At 37.2% G+C, this 13,828-nt stretch overlaps 2 protein-coding genes across 2 annotated transcripts in view; both read left to right on the top strand.

The window, feature by feature from the left end:
* LOC107299098 (radial spoke head protein 6 homolog A) overlaps window positions 1-7,287 on the top strand; it is a 12,169-nt gene extending 4,882 nt beyond the window's left edge. Inside the window, exons 3-6 of the mRNA XM_015828469.1 lie at window positions 2,556-3,314; window positions 4,939-5,077; window positions 5,322-5,439; window positions 6,944-7,287. Of these exons, the coding sequence (XP_015683955.1) occupies window positions 2,556-3,314; window positions 4,939-5,077; window positions 5,322-5,439; window positions 6,944-7,175 (1,248 nt within the window). The 3' untranslated portion in view covers window positions 7,176-7,287. The remainder of the gene's footprint in view (window positions 1-2,555; window positions 3,315-4,938; window positions 5,078-5,321; window positions 5,440-6,943) is intronic.
* A 1,228-nt stretch (window positions 7,288-8,515) lies between these two features.
* Window positions 8,516-13,828, top strand: part of LOC107298896 (centromere-associated protein E) — a gene marked incomplete at its 3' end in the record, with an annotated part of 29,338 nt that continues 24,025 nt past the window's right edge. Inside the window, 5 exon segments of the mRNA XM_015828260.1 lie at window positions 8,516-8,568; window positions 9,049-9,123; window positions 9,236-9,330; window positions 11,120-11,209; window positions 11,287-11,405. Coding sequence (XP_015683746.1) covers window positions 8,516-8,568; window positions 9,049-9,123; window positions 9,236-9,330; window positions 11,120-11,209; window positions 11,287-11,405 — 432 coding nt within the window.

Here is a 13,828-nt window from a genome sequence, read left to right as displayed (position 1 = left end):
TAAAAATAGAAAACTGCAATATAAGGTACAAGACAATATAAACTCCTTAACAGTCTCTGAACATAAAACAACAATGCCATTCAGAAAGAAAAATGGATCACTTCCTGTTATCCAAAAAGTCTGTTGAAACAGACACATCTTAAACTGATCCAGAAGCTTGATAATCTCCAAACAATAACTCAAGAGAAAGGGAATTCCGTATCAAGATACTTGATATTTAGAATAAATCTTTCCATTTACTATATAAATAATTGTTGGCAGACATGGAACTCTCAAGTGGATTCCATTAGATTTTAGTTAGGCAGATTTGTAATGAGTCAGGTACTCTATTATATGTAGTTTGGGGTCTTTATTCTCAGCCTTCCTTCCACTGTTTTTGAAATCAGGCTAATATATCTACACATACCAATATAATCCAAAGTTAAAAATAGGGTAATGTTAGTAGGTAATAAAAAGCAGTCCCAAGAGCTTCATGGTAATAGGCTTAATTAGTGTTGTAGAATGGGGATAAATAAATAGACAAAAGATAGACAAACCTCCTACATGTAGCCCTCGACTTATGATCACAATTGAGCCTAAAATTTCCATTGCCAAGCGAGACATTTGTCAAGTGAGTTTTGTCCATTTTACGACCTTGCCACAGTTAAGTGAATCACTGCAGTTGTTAAGTTAGAAACACGGTTGTTAAGTGAACTTGGCTTCCCCATTGCCCTTGTTTGTCAGAAGGTAGCAGAAGAAGGTTACATGACCCCAGGACACTGCAACCGTCATAAATATGAACCACTTGCCAAGCATCCAAATTTTGATCATGTGACTAAGGGGATTTTACAATGGCCATAAGTGTGAAAAATGGTCATAAGTCACTTTGTTCAATGCTGTTACAACTTCAAACGGTCATTAAATGAACAATTGTAAGTTGAGGATGACTTGTATCAGTATATCTCAAGAAGATACATATTCATTCACAGATATATTACATAAATGTGGCATTTTCTGCATAATTTTCATCAACTATTCAATAGGGTTTGCACCAAGGGTTGATCATAAGTTTCATAAACTGTTTGGTAGGTTTGTACCATGTTGGTCAGCTTGACCAAAAGGAGTTGTCATGTGTCTGAGTAACGAAACACTTAAAAGGACTTTCAGGCATGTTTTCTCCTAAAAGCTTTTATTAATGTTAAAGTACATCAGCACGGCATGGAGGAATGCTTAGAACTGCTTCTCTTCCGTGACGCCTAGCATTCCAGACATTGTCCACTCCCTTATTGTAGGGTCATGGTTCACATCTTCCAATCAACTTGAAAGATGTGATTTACTTCCGGTTTCTTTCTCCCGGGCTATCCTTATGCTCCTCCCTCTTTCCTAGTTGCTGGTTTAACTATATATATACCAGACAGTTCTGCACATTGTCAAAGCAAGAATATACAGTATTTGCAGCGTTGACAGGAGTATTATCTGCTACTCCAATTAACGCAATAAAATATTCAGGATGGAGCCCCACATTGTAGCCTTGCATACAGTAATTTTTCAGATCTACTCACTGCAGTGAACATTACATGGGAGGAAAGTTTCAAGGCTATGTATTACTTGTGAGTGAATCCTATTAAATTCAGGACACCGGGTTAAATTATAAATGTGTTTGGGATTGCTCTAGTAAGAATAAATGTGTCATGGTTCCGATATATGAAACCCATCCAAAGAACTTCGAGGCAAAATTCTTCCTTAAAGAACATTTATTTGGGAAACAAAGTATCGGCACTACATAGTTGAACCCAAAAACTAAATTCCCTTCCCCCGGATACAAAGTAACAAAGTATAATTCCCACCCCCCAATAAACTGTCATAAGCACATTCCCCAATTAGCTTAAAGCACGGGCTTTCTCCTCAGCTCCTCAGCCCGCCAAAACGTTATCAGTTTGTCCTTGGGTTCCCACAACAGCGTTATTATTATGGCTAGCTGAGCTTACATCCCAACCCCCCCCCCGCTGCACCTGATTTCTAAAACCAAGAAATAGCATGTTAAAGGAGAAGAGAAAATGGCTGCATTTTCATTAGTTGTCAGAGCAGGAACATCCAATGTTAGCAGCATTGACAAAATGCTTATATGGGTAGTCCTTGACTTACAACACAACTGAACCCAAACTTTCTGTTGCTAAGTGAGACATTCATTTAGTGAATTTTCCCCATTTTACGACCTATCTTGTCAGTTGTTAAGTGAATCGCTACAGTTGTTAAATTAGTGACCCAGTTGTTAAATGAATATGGCTTCCCCATTGCTTTGTCAGAAGGTTACAAAAGGTGATCAGATGACACCAGGATCCTGCAACCATCATAAATGTGAGTCAGTTGCCAATCATCTTAATTTTGTTTACCTGACCATGGGGAAGCTGCAATGGTCATCAGTGTGAAAAACGGTCATTAGTCAGTTTTTTCAGTACCTTTGTAATCTTGAACAGTCAATAAATGAACTGTTGTAAGTATATATATATAAATCATATTATACAATAAAGACTATTCCATTATTATGCTTTCTAACTGAAGGTTTTCCCCCTTAGCCAGAAACTCCTCTACCAAATATAATGGAGACAGCCTACTATTTTGAACAGGCTGGAATTGGTTTGAGCTCAGAAGAATACTATCATATATTCCTCGCCCTCAAACAACTGGTTGCCACTCATCCAATTCAGACATGTCGTTTCTGGGGCAAAATGTTAGGTATTGAAGCCAACTATATTGTAGCTGAAGTTGAATTCCGTGAAGGAGAAGAAGAGGAAGAAGCAGAGGAAGAGGAAACTGCTGAAGAAGGACTGAAAGAAGGAATTGAGGTCAGGGATGAAGATGAAGAAGAAGATGAAGAAAAAGATGAGCCACCAAAACCCAATTACAAGCCACCACCAGTAACACCAAAAGAAGATTATCGGACCGGTGCTAATAAATACACTTATTTTGTTTGTAATGAACCAGGCAAACCTTGGATAAAATTACCCCAGGTGACTCCTACTCAGATAGTGAATGCCAGGAAAATTAAGAAGTTCTTTATGGGAAAGTTAGATGCTGCCATTGTGTGCTATCCACCTTTCCCAGGAAATGAGACTAATTATCTGAGGGCACAGATCGCCCGCATTTCAGCAGCAACACAGGTCAGTCCACTTGGGTTTTATCAGTTTGGAGAAGAAGAAGGAGATGAAGAAGAAGAAGGCGGAGCTGGAAGAGACAGTTATGAAGAAAATCCTGACTTTGAACCCATTCCTGTGCCCGAGTTGTTGGATACCCTTTCAAACTGGGTGCATCACGTACAGAATATTTTAAAACAGGTATGCTTAGCAAAATTTGCACTTGTTGCTAAGTGGTGTCAAAAAAAAAAGTTTCAGAAACCCCATACAACTGTAGCATCTATCAATTACAACTCTAATAATTTTTCATTTCTTACACATTCCAGAAAAAAAAATCTTCCATAATTTTTTCCCCATAATTGAAATTAATGAATAAGGATGGAAAGCTTTATTGGCTGTGGCCTCCTTGATAATATAAGTGCTTTACATGCTCAATAAAAACATAAGAAAACCAACACAAAATAACCTCTTTTCGGCTTGTGTTCTCCAAGCATTCATTCTAAAAAGCATCAGAAATTGTATAATGCTGGAAATAATACAATAAATTATTATCAAAAAGCCACCAGTTCCCTAATCTGCCCATATTTATGTATAAAGATCTTTCTACTGATGTGATCTGCCTTTCACCTGTTACTTGCATTGCACTGTTAATAATATGAAATAGGTGTAAGATTGTGATAGGGAATAAGGACAGGACACTCAGCTTAACTTTATTTAACTATGCTATGTAGTTTATTTAAGTTCTGGAATAAGATATATATTGATGTTCCTGGAAATTGACTATTTCTGCTCTAACTTATAGCAATGAAAATATTATCAGAATGATGGCAATGGGATAATAATTATACATCCGTGTGATGGTTTTACATAATTATCCTTAATGTAATTCACAAGGTATACAATTAGGTTTTTATAGTATTCAGAGCCAGGCAAGAATGTTTGGATGTGCAATATTATTATTATTATTATCTTTTTTTATATACGAGTAGTCCTTGACTTACAGCCATAATGGAACCCAGAATTTCCTTTACAAATCAGGAGGGTCATAAATCTAGACACCTACATTACCAGACTTGACTTTTTTGCAGCAATCATTAAGTGAACACTATGATCATTAAGTGAAGAAATGTATTCCTATGAATGTTTTTTTGCTGGAAATCAGCCAAAACGATAGAAAACATCAAAAACATTATAAATCACGGTCATGTGACTGAAGAACGCTGCAGGCAGCCATAATGGTGAGCCTGTTGCTGCATGCCTGAAATATGGTCAAATGACTACATGTGTGCAGCCATTAAAACTTCAGAACTAGGTCCTAAATTGCTAGGAGGGGAGGGGTCCATTGTAACTTTGAAATTGTTAAAAAAAGCGGTTGTTAAGTGGGGACTATCCGTATAACTCAAGGCGGTGAACATACCTTACACTCTTGCCTCCTATTTTGTCCCCCCAATCACCACCCTGTGAGGTGAGGTGGGCTGAGAGAGCCCAAAGTCACCCAGCCAGCAGTAGGCACTGGATAACAAAAATATATCCACTTTTAAATAGGAAGCCTGATTGAAGATATTTCATAAATCTCATATGCTTATCAGAACATTCCCAATTATATTTGTCATACATACATATATGACCAGAAAATGTTCCACACACTCAGGTATGGCATGATTTTAAAATACCAGGCAGATCACTGATCCTGCAAAAGCCTGATTGAGGAGAGCTAAGATAAGGCACTGGAGACATCCAGTGGAAAGAAGTGTGGCATATGAAAAAAGTGTAGGCAAATGAAAAAAATCATCGACCTTGCTAACTCTAGTTCCTTTGGGTTCAGGGGCGTTGTGCCTGGATTAATCCCTATCAAAAATCAGAGGAGGAGGAGGAGGAGGAGGATGAAGAAGAGAAAGCAGAAGAACCAGAAGAGTTACAAGAAACAGGACCTCCTCTTCTCACACCACTCTCTGAAGATGCAGGTAATACAGCAAAAACCTCACCTGGCTGATTGTCTTTTCTTCTTCAGTTTTGGGAACATGGATGTTTTGGCCAGTGAGAAAGCAGATGATGGTCAACATCTGAGTGATTTTGTTAAATCAACTCATCACATGGTTCATAATTAACTTTTTAATAGAACATATTTTTCTACACACAGGACTATAGGTTTTTTTGGTAAAAAAAAAAAATAGTTCTGATATCCCAAAATCGATTTGTTCTTAACAGATATTCAAGGCACCGCTCCATGGTCTTCTGAAGCTTCAACACATTTAGTTCCTCAATATGCCCTTGCGGTTCTTCAAGCTAACTTGTGGCCTGGAGCATACTCCTTTGCTATTGGAAGGTAGGCAGTAAGGATCAGTGTAATGTTTTGATTGTTTCCAGTCATAAAAGCTCTGCTTTGTTATTTTCCATCTTAATCAATGGTTGATTTCCTTATTTATAGAGAACTGACAAGATACTGTTTTTATAGAGTTTTCACTAAAATCAAGCCAGTGGCATCTACTGAGAACTGTAAACATTCATCTTTTCCACAACAAAATTTGGGATCAAGCTAAGCAATTTTGTATACATGAGTATAATACAATGCATTCTTTAATCCTTCCTTTTTCAAGCTACCAATTGTAGCATTGATCTGTTAGAAACAAATTAAGAAGCGCAGGATTCATTCTCTGTCCATCCGCAAAATAACTCTCTGAAAACAGGACACAATAGGATGGAACTTGCTGTGGGAATTAGAAGCCAATCTTCAAAATAGGTTGCATCCAGCCAGTGTCTACAAAGAAAAAAGTTCAGGAAAAAAACTCCAGTAAATCCATATAGGTTAAGGTAGAGAGCAAGGAAGATGACTTTGACAGAGATATGCAGAAGCTGTTGCCTGAGCAAAAGGGGATGAAACATTTCCTAAAAGTCCACAATAACCAGATAATATTTGGAATTATTCAGCAAACACCTTCCTAATTCATTGAACTAAAAGGAGGTACAATGCAGACATACAAAATTCTGCTATTTCAGCCAATCTCATTAAAAGTAACTTAGTCTTCCTGTGGAGTGCATTTCCTGGTCTATTATATCTAATGGGGCCAACTCCTCCAGTCTAACCCCCCCAACTGAACATAATGCAGGGAATAAATTATATAAAGTGATTGGAATTATTGCCTTGCCTTCACCAGCACAACCACCTTCTGAAAACTGAACAGTGGGACCAAATTTGGTATGAAGCTGGCTAAAGAAAGGTTAGATTTTTAAAAACATGTGAATCTGAATTGAGGGTGTGAAGAAAAAATCCAGAAAAAAAAAATCTCCAATGAATCTCAATGGAAGAAACACACCTTTGTTTTAAGTCTCCTTCCCAGGCATGTGACTTAGCCTGGATGAATTATTAAGAAATTACAAAGAATTCCCAAAGCCATTTTCCGCATACTTTCCTCAACTTGTTGACACTAAAGCCAAACTAGTTGTACACCAATATACATGTTTTGTTGACAGCTAATAAGCTGCCAGTTGTGTAAGCAGAGGAATACCACTCTGAGTATTTTTAAAGCTATAATCCATGCATCTTTTTGAGAATGGACTTCTTTGAAGAAAATTTGAATAGATGTTCTGCCATGTACACAGAATAGGCAAAGGAGAAAACCTGGTAAGATATACTGTATATGGGTGATCAGTTTTTCCCTTTCTGGCACATTCCAGAAATAAGGGTCATGTTGGATATAAATTCTGAGGCTTGGAAGTCCCAACTTAATCAGGAAAGAGTGATATACATTGGGGGGGGGGGACAGGAGGAAAGAGGCATCACTAATTAGATGTGCATTTTTAATAATGTTAGGGTCTTCTGTTTGTTTTAGGAAATTTGATAACATTTACGTTGGCTGGGGTCACAAATACAGTCCAGAAAATTTCAACCCTTCATTGCCACCCCCAGTGCAGAGCGAATATATTATTGGGCCTGAAGTCACTGAAACACTTGATCCAACTGTGGAAGAAGAGATGGCACTCAAGGCTGCACAAGAGGAGGCACTGGAAGCAGAAGAAATGGAAGAAATGGAGGAGGAGGAAGACGAAGATGAGGATGATTAAGCTCAAAATACTGTTATAATAGTTTTTGTTAAGGATAAACTTTTCTACAACTGTATTCTGATAAACACTATTGTATAATACATTATTTGTAGTACTTTTGATGAGTAAATTAAAAATAAAACTCTGAAATAGCATTTTTTTAAAAAGCAGTATGGAATAGCAACAAATCTCAATTTTGAATTAAATTCGTTTCCAGCAGTTGCAATATATCACCAAGACAAAAAAGAGCAATGTTTCTTAATAGCTTAATTTTTATTTCAATAAGGAAACAAATCCTTAAATATGGAACTCATGGCAATCTTAAAATAATCTAACTCACAAACCTTGCTTTAAACCAGATGCAATAAAATGGTGATATTGTATGTTCATAAGCCAGTTTTTCACAAATATGAGATGTAAGGCCATATAATTCCAAAGAAAACATTTTACACAAAATTTTTGCCTTATGTTCCAAGCTCGTCCTCTTGAACGTATAAATCCTTGCCTTTTTAACCAGACGCAATAGACAATCATAGCCAAGTTAAAAAAAAATTTATTTTGTTACAAGGTTACTTCGGATTACACATCTAACTACAACAGCATTTCAATTTGACCCGTTATGCTGATGTAACTTATTTGGCCTTCTGGTTCTCTGCAACGCGCAATCCCAGAAGTTTGGTTTAGCAAACAATGATATACTGACCATAGCTAGGCATGATCAGTTAACACAGCCATTATTTGTAAATTGGCAACTGACAGAGGAAGTGGGGACACTATCTGAATCAACCCCAAAACTGGAGCAGATTGAAAGACAATCGGCTGGAGTCCCTCGGACTTCTTGGCAGACTCTCGTTGTTTTCTGGTCTACGAGACGAAAGCGGCTTTTCCCAGACTCAACTCTCCCGCCCTGAAAACCATCTAAAGCCCTCTCATTTTGCAGAGGTTAACATAAGGACTCACTCAGCCAATCAGCATCCACCTTCCCGTTTCTTCCTCCTAAGGCCCGCCTTTTTAACCCTATCACTACTGCCGCTTTTTTTGTAAAGGAAAATAATACGATATATATATATATATCGTATTATATATGCTAATTTTTCACACTTCAGGAAGAAAAGTGATCGGAATCCGTGCAATAATGACTTCTCATATAATGATTAATTACATCCCTTTCCTTCCTTACCACCCCTCGAGAGCTTGGATCCATTCGCCCTTTACTACAACCCTCTGTGAAATAATGGTTCAGTCCACCTTGGGCGGAAATGGTTCTTGCCTCACCAACCGACCAATCAGAAGAGACCTGAGAGAAAATTCAAATACTGAAGCTCAATTTAAAAAAGGAAAGTCCTAAGAAGCGAAGCAAAATGGAGGAAGGTGGTGTTACCGTTTGCGTGAGAGTGCGGCCACTAATTGCAAGGTGATTTTATTTTGTTATATTAGATGTAGATTATCGCTGGTTGCCTTTTTTATTTGCTGTTTCGGGGTCTTTGATCGTCAGTTTTGTAGCCTGCTTTTCCTCTAATTCAATGTAGCATTTGTAGGATTCTCATTTCCAATTTTCCCTTGTAGTACGGAGCTTATAAAAGTAAGTTAAGCAGAGGGAGAGACAGAAGGAAGGAACTGGCTTTATCCAGTATATAGGGAGGGAATAAGCCCCACCCCTATTCCCCTTCCGGGGGTCAGTATGATGAAATGTTTAATATTAACTATGATCTGCATGATTTGGATTCAGGTCTAACCTATCTGTTCTATCAAGTTTTCCTGAAAATGCTTCTCTGTCTGAAATGCACTCATTATGGAGAAAATCTATCTGGTTACTAAGAATGGACACAGACTTGTTATTATTCCCATTTATAATTGGTTAAAACGTAACTCTGTATACTATTTCTCATGTTAGTTTACACACCAGCTTAGAGCTTAGTATGCGTTTTCCAGATATTTTGATGTCAGAAACTACAAACCTTGTACCAGAGTGAGATCCACCAACTTAAAGCCCATTAAGGGGCATATCAGTTTAAGGGGAAAGGTTTCTCTTTATTCCTGAAATAATCTACTGACCTGAAAACCCTGATTCGTTCTTTAAGAGAAAATGAAGACCTTGATGAAAAAGGACAGGTTTCATGGAAAAGTGAAGACTGTATTGTATCACAAATAGATGGAACCAGGTCATTTGTCTTTGGTAAGCTTTGATAACTCCTGAAATGAGTATTTGTGTGATTTTCAGCATGAGTATAGTAATGTACTAATTACTGTAGTAATTATACTATATACTATACGTTAGTATATAATATATACCTAGTACTATATTACTATGGTAATATAGTAAAGTAATAGAATTTATAAATGGAATGTCTTGATTAATTAAAAATGCCATACTAAATTTAGTAACTAACCCTCCTGATCTTTATGCATTTTATATGTGTACAGCAAATGCATACTGATTATTTTTAGGAGATGCATTGAATACAATTCATTGTTTTGGTAATCTAACCTAGTCTGTTTCTCTGGTGGCTAAAGGAAGGAATGAAGGGAGTATGTCACTCTTCTTTCTATGCCTAGAACAATGTTTCTTGTAAATGTAAGGATGAATAATAATATTTTGACTTGTTTAGTTGCACTGCATGCACTGTTATACCTTCTGTTACTTGTGTTCATGCTACATTCTATATTACCTTTAATTTTTACCTCCAAGAAGTAGCTGTTTTTTGGATCTATTAGCCCTAAAAACCAGGAAACTATGAGCTCTAGACTTGACTTGGGCACAATAGTTGTTTGGGTGTCAGTGGGTTGTCACTTTTCTTAGCCCAACCCATCTCACAGCATTGTCATTGTGGAGAAAAGATTGGTAGATAGATAGGAGCAATAGGTTTGCCTACTGATGACAAAAATAAAGGTGAGACAAAAAGTTAATTAATCAAAAGGTGAGTAATTTTCTCTACTGATGCTTAAACATCAGTAGAGAAAATTCCATTCTTGGAATATGGTAGATTTTTATAGAGGCCATCATTTTGGTGATACATTTGTTACTTTTCTCCTTGCTTAGCGACCTAGTTTTCTGTCTTGAGTTTTGCCACTAAACATTATAACTGTTAAGATTGCTGCTCTGTTGTTCTATTTTCAGCAATTTTTTTAAATTACAAATGAGATTTTCCTGTACTTTAAGTTTTTATCGCTTTTTCAGTTTTTCTGCTCTCAAACTGATTTCATTTTTCAGTAGTTCCTTTTCTGGAAATTTTCTGATCTCAATTTTTGTTCTGTCTCTGGTGAATTTTCATACATTTTCATTTGTCCTCAGAAAGATGAATGCAGTCCATTTCCCAGGTTATATTCAGAATAAAAAACTATAATCATTAAATGTAATACTGTATTAAGGATAATACCTATGATTAGCATAAACCAAATAAGTATACAAATGCTAATACCTATTATATAGGCCATTCACAATTGTTGCTCATTGTTGGCATAATACATCCTCAAGCAATTGGCTTTGAAAAGCTGAGTGTGCAAAGCTGCTTCAGTTTACAAAGTACTAGTAGTCCTTGTCTTACGACCACAATTGAGCCCAAAATTTGTTTTTAAGGAAGACAAGTGAGTTTTGCTCCATTTTACGACCTTTCTCGCCACAGTTAAGTAAATCGTTGCAGTTACGTTAATAACATGATTTTGAAGTGAATCTGGCTTCCCGATTGACTTTGCTCATTACAAGATCACAAAAGGTGATCACATGACCCCAGGACACTGCAACTATTGTAAATATTAGTCAGTTGTCAAAGTGTCCAAATTCTGATCCAAGGGATGCGGCAATGGTCATGTGAAAAATGATCGCAAGTTGCTTTTTTCAGTGTCATTGTAACTTCAAATAGTCACTAAATGAATGGTTGTAAATCAGGGAGTACCTGTATTAGTCTGATGATTTTCAGGGACTGGGCACAGTATTTACAAATTAAACTTTTTGCTTTCTTTTGAAGATCGTGTGTTCCACTCTGAAAGTAGTACAAAAGAAGTCTACCAAGGTGTGACAGCTCCTATTATCAAGTCAGCGGTTCAAGGATATAATGGTACTTTAAATAATCATCCTTGTGCATATTTCTGCATGTGGCTATTCATTTGAACTAATCATTCTGTTTATTTTTAGGGACTATTTTTGCTTACGGTCAGACAGCTTCAGGCAAAACATACACAATATTGGGTACCAAAGATAGTCCAGGTATCTTACCCATGGCAATTAATAATGTCTTCAATACTATCTGCAGAGTAAGTGATTCTACTTCATGTTTATATTTCAGCTAACCAATGCTTTTGCAGAAATAAATATGACTGGTATTGAAACTGCAGCTGTGAGTTCCTAACTTCTCATGCCGGCATTTTACAGGCTGTATCTCGTGATTGCCATCCCAGAGGCTACAAGAAAAATGAATGGAGGGTTATCAGAGAGTCCCTCCCTCTGGTTTCCCAGCTCCATGCAAAACATATGCTGAGTTCAAAGCAACTTTTCAGAGCCCATTGTAGAAGCTGTGAATGTTCTTTTGATTTAATATTACTTGTATATCTTTTAAGCGCGTAATCAGAGAGGCTTCTGTGTAAAGCTCTGGCCATTTGTCCCAAGCTACAATGTGCACAGAGGCTTATTGTGGAAGAGAGGCTTGGGGGTATATCAAGGGGGGCTGCCAGAGCCAAATTCAAACTACAATATGCTCAGAACTCTCATTGGAAAGGGTGCTCATCTGCTCACAAAGAGTTGGAGTCATAGTGATCATATTGGAAGGCTAGCTAAAGAAATGTGGAGCAAAGTCATTGGTTTGCTTTCAGATGTAACTAGCCATACCTGGAAAATAATTTTGCACGAATGCCCACAATACAGGTTGTCCTTGACCTACAATCATAATTGGGGCTGGAACTTCCATTGCTAAGCAAGGCAGTTAAATGAGTCGCCTATGATTTTGTGACCTTTTTTTGCTGCAGTTGGTAAGCAAATTTGGCTTTCCTCATTGACTTTGCTTGTCAGAAGCTGACTGGGAATATCGCAGATAGTGATCATGTGACCCCCATTGTAAACTGCCAATTGCCAAGCACCAGGATAATAATGATGCTGCAATGATTGTGTGAGAATGGTCATAAGTAATCTTTTTAAAGTGTTGTAATTTTGAGTGGTCACAAGTCAAGGACTACCTATATGATTTTAAAATTCAAAATAACAGCTACAAGCTTCTTTCACCAAGTTTTTTAGTCACATAAAAATAGTAGCGTTTAAGTTCAGCATCTAGGGGAGCACATTCTTGGGACTGTCACAAGTTGAATTAAAAGACTTTTTGATCAGAAAATTCTTATGAAGAAGACTGTGTTATCAATGTATAAATTTGCCTTTCTTTAACCATGAGTCCTCTGATGTTGGACTTTCATCATCGCTGACAAAGATGACTTGATGTAATTAGAGTTGTAATCTAACGAGTAATAAAGCATGGCTGGGAATGCAAATAGGAATGCTTTATGATTAATGGCATTGACAATAAAAAATGTATCTGTGGAGCAAGTTGTCTTCAAACTTATTATTATTATTATTATTATTATTATTTCAATTTATATCCCGCCCTTCTCCCGAAGGACTCAGGGCGGCTCACAACATTATTAAAACAAAGAAAGACCCACACACCCCACCGAATAAAACCAAATTAAAACCAAAATTTTTATGTTGTGATAATTAAAATTTCTAAAAAACCCAGTTTAAAAATCCTCCCTAGGCCANTTCCACTCTGAAAGTAGTACAAAAGAAGTCTACCAAGGTGTGACAGCTCCTATTATCAAGTCAGCGGTTCAAGGATATAATGGTACTTTAAATAATCATCCTTGTGCATATTTCTGCATGTGGCTATTCATTTGAACTAATCATTCTGTTTATTTTTAGGGACTATTTTTGCTTACGGTCAGACAGCTTCAGGCAAAACGTACACAATATTGGGTACCAAAGATAGTCCAGGTATCTTACCCATGGCAATTAATAATGTCTTCAATACTATCTGCAGAGTAAGTGATTCTACTTCATGTTTATATTTCAGCTAACTAATGCTTTTGCATAAATAAATATGACTGGTATTGAAACTGCAGCTGTGAGTTCCTAACTTCTCATGCCGGCATTTTATAGGCTGTATCTCATGGTTGCCATCCCAGAGGCTACAAGAAAAATGAGTGGAGGGTTATCAGAGAGTCCCTCCCTCTGGTTTCCCAGCTCCATGCAAAAAATATGCTGAGTTCAAAGCAACTTTCCCGAGTCCATTGTAGAAGCTGTGAATGTTCTTTTGATTTAACATTACTTGTATATCTTTTAAGGGCGTAATCAGAGAGGCTTCTGTGTAAAGCTCTGGCCATTTGTCCCAAGCTACAGTGTGCACAGAGGCTTATTGTGGAAGAGAGGCTGGGGGTATATCAAGGGGGGCTGCCAGGGCCAAATTCAAACTACAATATGCTCAGAACTCTCATTGGAAAGGGTGCTCATTTGCTCACAAAGAGTTGGAGTCATAGTGATCATATTGGAAGGTTAGCGAAAGAAATGTGGAGTAAAGTCATTGGTTTGCTTTCAGATATAACTAGCCATACCTGGAAAATAATTTTGCATGAACGCCCACAATACAGTTGTCCTTGACCTACAACCGTAATTGGGGCTGGAACTTCCATTGCTAAGC

This window comes from Protobothrops mucrosquamatus, unplaced genomic scaffold, assembly GCF_001527695.2.
Source record: "Protobothrops mucrosquamatus isolate PMUCROS unplaced genomic scaffold, P.Mucros_1.0 scaffold_224, whole genome shotgun sequence".
In the NCBI taxonomy this organism is placed as follows: Eukaryota; Metazoa; Chordata; class Lepidosauria; order Squamata; family Viperidae; genus Protobothrops; species Protobothrops mucrosquamatus.
The sequence above is the reverse complement of the archived record's forward strand: the minus strand, read 5'-3'. Positions and strand labels throughout refer to the sequence as shown.